The 8,330-nt window shown below is 34.8% G+C and overlaps 1 protein-coding gene and 1 pseudogene across 1 annotated transcript; both read left to right on the forward strand.

Annotated features, from left to right (window-relative positions):
• The first annotated feature begins 1,279 nt into the window (after positions 1–1,279).
• LOC106341637 lies at positions 1,280–2,199 on the forward strand (annotated as a pseudogene).
• A 4,361-nt stretch (positions 2,200–6,560) lies between these two features.
• LOC106341308 (non-specific lipid-transfer protein-like protein At2g13820) lies at positions 6,561–7,996 on the forward strand. The gene is made up of 3 exons (XM_013780102.1): positions 6,561–6,974; positions 7,066–7,104; positions 7,752–7,996. Exons 1-3 carry the CDS (start codon positions 6,605–6,607, stop codon positions 7,946–7,948), a joined length of 606 nt encoding a protein of 201 aa, XP_013635556.1. The 5' UTR covers positions 6,561–6,604; the 3' UTR covers positions 7,949–7,996.
• The last annotated feature ends 334 nt before the right edge of the window (positions 7,997–8,330 follow it).

An 8,330-nucleotide genomic window follows, 5' to 3' on the forward strand; every position in this document is an offset into this window, starting at 1 on the left:
CGGAATATACCGACGGACATATATCCGTCGGAATTTACCGACAAACCACATTTCCGTCGGAATATACCGACGAACGTGGTTCGTCGGTATATTCCGACGACCGTTGTCCGTCGGTAAATTCCGACGCCTAAAGTTCGTCGGAATAAACCGAGGAACATTCTACGTCGGAATTGTCCGACGAACGTTCTTCGTCGGTACGTAGTTTTCCGATGAACTCTGGTCTCGTGTATCCGCATCGTAATATCGTCGGAAGTTCGTCAGAATGACGTTTCTCGGTATTCGTCAGAAAGTCGTCGGAAGTTCTGACGAAATTCCGACGAATTTTTTTTTTTCCGACGAAACGATACCGACGGACGGGTTCGTCGGAAATTCGTCGGAATCGGTCTATTCCGACGAATTTCCGACGATTTCGGCCATCAGAATCCCCCTGTTTTCTTGTAGTTGCACGGGTTAAGTTCTAGTTTAAAGATTAAAACAATAAACGACAAAATATTTAATAATCATAAACGTAATGTGTAATTGTAAGAACCAAAGTGCAAATAAAAAATATGAAACTTCAAATAAAAAATATGAAACTTCAAATTTGAAGTTTTGAATAGTAGCACTTCAGATATGAAGTTTCACTGTTTAAAAGTTTAAATTTGAAGTTTTGGAGTTTTTTTTAGAACAAAAAACTTAAAATTTGAAGTTATACAATGTTTTCTCTGAGATGCTCTTCATGATTAAACAGTATGATGTATTGATTCATCATTACAATTGATGACTTATTCCTTTGAGGAGACTAATTGTTTAGGAGACTAATTGTTTGTTGGTTTATAGATACCCTAAAGGTCACCACGTTCATGTGATGAGGAAGGCCAGTTGCAATATTGAACATGTTATACCTTTTGTTTCCGCTCTTTAACATATCTTATTATGGCACGATCAGTAAGTCATGTTTAGACTTTTTCTTCGACGTGTTATATATGCTTTGGTTTCTTGGCTTTAAATATGTCCAAGTCTTCGTTTCTATCGTATGATTTTGGATAAAGACATACAAGCCAAAGACGTTTTCCTCCATTGAAAAGTGGCGGGTGAATCAATCAGAGTCTTATGGTCAGTAAATTAGTAGTTAGTACTACTAGCCTAGTAGTATATAGACAAATGGGTATAAGCATGTATGATCTTACAAACCCTCACCATCATTTCCTTCTTTTTTTTGAACAACTCCTCACCATTATTTCCAAAACCAAAATTCAGGAGCTTTTCTTCATTTTTCTTCTTATTTTCTTTGTAAACCATGGGTCGGTTTTCGTTTTTGAATCTTCTGAAGGAGGTTGTGGGTATGTTAAACGAATCCCGCAAACTCTTTCTCAAGAACAAGAAGTTGATGTTCTCTGTCTTGGTGTTTTCTCTCTTGCTCAATGGTTTAGTTTACTTGTTCAACATCCTTACCATTACACTCGAGATAACAAACTTGACTCAACATTTAAAGTTGTTACCTACGATGGATCCAAGCAGTGCGGAATACATAGCCCTACTTATGGAAGTTTTTGCAGATTTTGGCCTATTTGGTGTTTCTTCAGACATCTTTGGCGTTGTCTACTTCATCATCAACCTTTTATCCGTTCTAGTCATCGTCCACGCTTCGGCTCTTACTTATAATGATGAGAACGTCAACTGCAAAGATTTTGTGGTTCTGTCCCTTAAATCTTGGAAGGGACCTCTCTTGTGACCTATTTCTACATTTGTCTCTTCAGTCTTGGCTATTGGTTGTTCTTCGTTACAATCCTTTTTCCTCTCCTTTTGTTAAGTACTGCTTCCTTGATTTCATTCGCAGTCGTGACCTGCGTTTTGCTTGTTCTGTTCGCATTGTTTGCGTCCTATCTAGCTATCGTCTGGTACCTATCTTTGGTCGTATCGGTACTCGAGGAAACTTATGGGATACAAGCGTTGGGGGAAGCTGTAAAGATTGCTAAAGGGATGAAGCCAAAACTATTCCTCTTGAATCTTTTCTTCGGTTTATTGATCTTCGGTTTAGCTCAGATCGAGACTCTAGTGAGTCTAGTGATGTCAACATTTGTGGTGATGTTTGTACTTCTGACTTATACCGTTGCATTTTTCCAATGTAAGGGCCACCACGGCCAAGACGTTGAGTCGCTGAGGGATGCTGAATATACGACACTACCAACTACTTCGCGTATAGGAGCATTGCCTTGAAAACTTTAAAGAGACAGACATGATATGTTAATAGTCTCGTGAATGGATTGCTTGTTTTTGTTTTGTTTTGGGATTTAGTAAAGTATTGTAAAAAAGCATATTCCCACGGTCTGTTCCTTCTTTCTAGGAACCACCAAAACATATTAATATAATTAATTATCTTAAAATAGTTAAATTAATTTAAATAAAATTTTACCTCTGCGAAGATCCTGTCGATCTCTTCTAATGTCAATTTGACGGGTAATCTATCGGGAGACTGTTAGGTTAGTTGCGTCTCCCGCTCTTCAACCCGAGCAGCCACATCGTTGAAGAGTTTCTCGGATGCAGGATCGACAAAAATCTCTTCTGATGTGGCGTGAGTCATCTTGAATAGATCAGACAGAGATGGTTAGACTCCCGTCTTCTCAAGCTACAAACAGAAAGAATAAATAAAATTAAACATTAAAATTAAAATTAATTAATAAATATAATTTTAAAAGAATAAAAGTAAATATTACAAATAAAACTTACAGCTTCTAGACGGATCCTGGCATGGGATTTTTGTCCGGTTCTAAGAACCATGGGAAAATGACCATTTTATCCTTCGATCTTCGGGAAGTGGAGCACAAATAATGAAAGAAATATCTTCTCTTGGTTGCACAATATGATTGGAGTGTTCTCATGAAGTTGTTGGATGACTTCTTTCTTGAAAGTACGTGTGCTAAGATCTATGAAAAATGATGCATTGGCTGTATATTGCAAAAATAACCAAATTAATAACATTTCATAACATGTATATATATTAGTAATTAATATGTACCTGCGAGTGCTTCATGTACATTTGTTGGAAGGAGCTCAGCAAAAACGAATAGAAGTAATCGTTGCATAAACACATGACAATCATGATTCTTCATTCCTAAGAACTTTTGACCTCGTTCAACACATCTTGACAGATTTGAAACATAATCATCAGAGAACTTAACTTCTGATACAACATAGTCAAACAAAGTGTTCTTCGCTTCTGGTGACAACCGGAAAATGGGAACATGAATGTTTTCATTGCTCTTGATATGTAACTCACTTTTTGAGCAGATATCAGGTAAGTCCATCATTGACTTTTTGTTATCTTTTGTTTTCCCTAGGACGTTCAATATTGCATTCATGATGTTGACGTTCTTCTCTATATGCATCACATCTAAGTTGTAAAAGAAGATCCTTCCAGTAAGGCAGCTCTCAAAATATACTCTTTTTATGTCAATTGTGAGCGACTCCATACCCATCAGGCATATTTCCAGGAAGATGCCAGTTTCCTCCACGCTTAACAGTTTCCTCAGCTCCGTAATAATCAATTTCCGCTTCGATTTGTTAGCCAGTGAGATATGGGGGAGGATTGTCTCTCACAACTTTTTTGTACTTAAACAATGTCTTATTTCTTCTGTAAGGATGGGAAAGAGGAAGAAATCGACGATGACAATCAAACCAACAGCTCTTCCTACCATTCTTCAGTTGAAAAGCATTTGTCGATCCAAGACAATATGGACAAGATAACCTTCCATGTGTTGTCCAGCCAGACAACATCCCATAGAAGGAAAGTCACTTATTGTCCAAAGTAGAACTGCTCGCATGGTAAAATTGTTTTTCATGGAACAATCATACGTCCTCACCTCGTCTGACCACAAGTCTTTTAGCTCTTGTATCAATGGTTGAAGAAAAACATCTAGCGACCATTTTGGATGCTTCGGCCCACGGATTAATATGGTCAAGAATATAAATTCTTGTTCCATACACATTTCCGGCGGCAGGTTGTACGGTGTAAGAATGAATGGTCACTATTGTCTCCCAGACATTCTAAATGGACTAAATCCATCTGTGCATAATCCAAGATAGACATTCCGAATATTTCTAGCGAAATCTGGGTGTACCGGGTTGAAATATTTTCACGCTCTTGCATCTGATGGATGAGCGACCTCGCCATCCCTCTGGACATGTTCAGCATGCCACCTCATCGCTGCAGCAGTCCTCTCAGATTGATATAATCTTTTCAACATGTCTGTAATTGGTAGGTACCACATCCTTTGGAACAATACCCTATTCCTCTCACGTCCTTGCGGTTTGAATCGTGGTTTCTTGCAGAATTGTCACTCTTCTAGCTTCTCATCGTCCTTCTAGTAGATTATGCAGTTGTCGATACAAACATCTATCAACTCCGAAGGCAACCCAAGACTATAAACCAATTTCTGAATCTCATAATAAGATTCAGCTGACACGTTGTCTTCTGGAAAATAATCTTTAAACAACTCCGCCAATGCATCCATGCAATTCTCAGGTAAATTATGATTCGTTTTAATATTCATCATCCTACCTGCTAGAGACAATTTAAAGAGACATTCTCAACAACCAGTGTAGATTGGTTGATTTGCAGCATCTAGCATTTTATAAAACTTTTTTGCATCCAAATTAGGTTCTTCTACATTTCCAGTTTCATCAGCTATTGTTGTAGTTTTTTTCTAAAAATGCATCAGTAATCATGTTGTGAACCCTGTCATAATCTACCATCTGCTCCCCTTGATGGTAACCATATTCATTATGCAAATGATTCAGTTCTTCATTATTACCAGAATCAAAATTATTATTACTACTACTATCTTCATTTCCACCATAACCCTTCCCATGTTACACCAAATATAGTTATGTGGTGGAAATCATTTGTTTACTGAGTGCTTCCATACAGTTTCAGTACATGCAAATTTTGAATTCTTGCATTTTCGACAAATGCAAAACATCTTACCGCTTTCATGTGATATCGGTGTATAGCCCGCCTAGTACATATATGTCTCTAGCCCGCTCAGAAATGCATCTGTCACTCTACCGGCGGAATCTTTATGTGAATACATCCAACTCCGTAACTCATAAATATTACCGCCAACGGCCATTTTTTCTGAGATTTTTTTTTCTTAGATTTTTTTTTCTTGATTTCGTTTGTATATTGTTAGCATTGAGAAATGACATATATATAAAAAAATTTCGAGTTTGGTAGGTGAAGGTATAACAACGATTTTACAAGGAAATATTTTACTAGGATTTTACAACTCCCTCACATGTGATTTACAACATTTTTAAAACGAATTTAATTAGGTTAAAGTGCACTGAATACATGTTTTCACTTAAACAACGGTAACATATTCCTCGTAAAATACTCGTAAATTTACAAGAATTTTACGACGAATCTTCTCTTTCCACGTACTTTCGTCGTAAAGATACATCGACATTACGACGAAGATATTTCCTTGTAATTTTACTACCACGTTATGACAAAAACACATTTCATCGTACTGTCACCGTAATCGACTCGTAATTTTACGAAGCAAATTTTTCTCATAATCTTTCGTCGTTATAGGCATGTTTTTTTTGTAATGATATGAGAGCATTGAGCAAATAACATTTATAGAGCATTAACATTTGATAAATGTTTTTCTAACAAATGTTGATTGGATAATAAGAAGCATGATGCTTATGCTAATGCTATGCCAATCAAGCCATTAATAAGGTATAACATTTCAAAAAATCTGTTTATAATATTTGATATTTTGGTACATTTATAATAAATAGTTAAATATATTTCAAATATATTGTTTGATTTGATATTGGAAAATATTTGAAAGATAATTAGAATATGCAAATATATATATTCAAAGTTGTTAGATATTTGTTAAGTTTCCTTAATTTTTGTTATTAATATATTTTTATATAATCAAAAAATTGTATCAAAACCATTATAAAATATATTGCCATAGTTAGGCTAGATTTTAGGGAGTGTAGTTATTAATATTAATGTGTCAAACAAAAATATTATAGTGTATAGTTTTTTTTTTTTTAAATCCACCTAAAAACAAATTGAGTCTAGAGTTGTGGTTCTATTTTAATAGTACTGAGTTGCAGTGTAGTATATAGTATAGTTTCACTACATGTTTGAACAGTTTCATATTAGCTGTTTATTTTCACCAATTTCATATTGTTAGTTAACTAAATATAACAAATGATAATTGTCATTTTTACGAAAATAAAAAATACAAACACATCAAAATGAGATTTGAAATTAAATTCAAACTTAACTTTGCCAAAGATATGCGCGTCCGTTACAAAATCATTTGACCTAAAAGATCAACTCAACTTTGACCGAAAAAGGAGAAAGAAAGATCAACTCAACGAACAGAAAACAAAAACAATCAAGATATAAAACACCATCCACCTATTTAACAATAATCTCAAACCCTAAAAAAAGAATAAAAAGACAAAATTCTTATCTTTTCCTTTTTGAGTCCACTTCTATATATATATAAACCTCGTGTTCCCTTGTACCAAAACAAATCCAACACAAAGAAAACAATAAACAACAAACACTTTCAAAGAAAATAATATAGAAATAATGAAGCAGTCACTTCTTTCCATCTTAATACTTCTACTATCATCATCATTTGCACCCATCCACGCCCGCAACAAACCACAGCCGAAGTCTCCTTCACCCGTAGCTGCTCCAGCTCCAGGACCGTCAAATTCTGATTGCTCCAGCATTATATATGACATGATGGATTGTCTCTCGTACCTTACCCCTGGATCAAATGATACTAAGCCCACAAAAGTTTGTTGTGGGGGAATTCTATCTGTTCTACAATATAACCCTATGTGTATTTGCGTTGGTTTAGAAAGTAGCAAAACTATGGGGTTTGCAGTGAATAACACTAGAGCTCGTGCCATGCCTACGACTTGCAAGCTCACCATTGTTGCTCCTCATTGCGGTGAGTATTTTCATTTTTCTTTTCCTCAAACCTAATGCTTTTTGCCTAGTATTTTCATTGTTTCGAAGTTAATTTTTTATTGCTGGTGTAGCAATCCTGGACGAGGCGACACCGGCTGCATCTATTGCTGGTATGTCTCCGAGTACGTGTTTAGTTATTTTGGCTTTTTTCTTTGATAATTAATCGGTTACGTTTCATAATTAACATTGAAGGCTTCTCTGTGTTTTTCCTTTTGCCTTACAGATCGATTATAAAAGTATTAACATAGTGTGGTGTCTTACGTTTTATTTTTAGTAATTTTACTATATTTTTTCTGGTAAAGAAAATTCACTTCATGTTTCATTGAGGATCATTAGAATTATAAAAGTAAATTAATGGTATCACATTGGAAATAACTATAAGTGAACTACACTTTTGATATGTAAACCTTTTTTTTTAACACATACTTTTGATATGTAAACTATATTTCCTTTTTAATGATATATTGTGTATTATATTCGTAATCAGAACTGAATATTAGGAAGAAAAAATGAATCAGAAATGTTTTGTTGATTATTGAAAAGGCAGTTCACATCTTAGTTTGGTGCTTTATGTGAGTTTCGCTTTGTTAGTTTAGTTTTAGATTTTTTTTCAGCAAATGCAATCAACCCATTCATCTTCTATGTATACCATAATTTTTGAATTTGTTACTTAAATTACAATTGTATAATTAGTTTGGTTTTACATTTATAACTATATTTAATTTTTGTTTTAATTTGAATGATAATAATGATGCAGTTTCTCCTTCGGCTGGAACACCTATGACTTCGCCATCTTCGGGCGGGTCACCAACATCTTCACCATCTTTGGCTGAGTCGCCGGTCATGACTGCACCGTATCCCTCAAGTTCTGGCACCAACCACCTCTCAGTTTCAACACTGACCCTCGTTTCCGTTATAGTTTCTTCTGTAACATATATTTCGTTTTTATTTTAATTAATTACAGCTTCACTCGTTTTCATATATTTTTTCTACTGAGTTTTAAGGTTGTCAATTTGTCATTTGAAGACATGTGATGCTGTTTTTATCCGTGCCACATTCGTATATATCTACTTGGGATTTGTGTCTTGTTTTCTCTTAAAAAACAAATGTGCTGGCTGCACAATTCCCCGACATTTACCAACTCCATACAGTAACAAATTTCTCAACTTCATACACTAACAAAAATACTCCCTCTGCTACAAAAATGTCTATATTTTTTTATAGAAAATTTGTTTTAAAAAATCCATATTTTATATTTTTAATACATTATTTAATGATAAATTGTAAATTTCAAAAAATAATAATTAGGTTGACGAGGTATTTCTCCACGTGAAAT

Source organism: Brassica oleracea, chromosome C4, assembly GCF_000695525.1.
Source record: "Brassica oleracea var. oleracea cultivar TO1000 chromosome C4, BOL, whole genome shotgun sequence".
Lineage (NCBI taxonomy): Eukaryota > Viridiplantae > Streptophyta > Magnoliopsida > Brassicales > Brassicaceae > Brassica > Brassica oleracea.

Bases quoted from the DNA above. Each gene is read 5' to 3' on its own strand.
- LOC106341308 (XM_013780102.1), top strand. From the start codon at position 6,605: ATGAAGCAGTCACTTCTTTCCATCTTAATACTTCTACTATCATCATCA. The intron at 6,975-7,065 runs GTGAGTATTTTC...TTGCTGGTGTAG, and splicing joins CATTGTTGCTCCTCATTGCG to CAATCCTGGACGAGGCGACA. The intron at 7,105-7,751 runs GTATGTCTCCGA...ATAATGATGCAG, and splicing joins ACCGGCTGCATCTATTGCTG to TTTCTCCTTCGGCTGGAACA.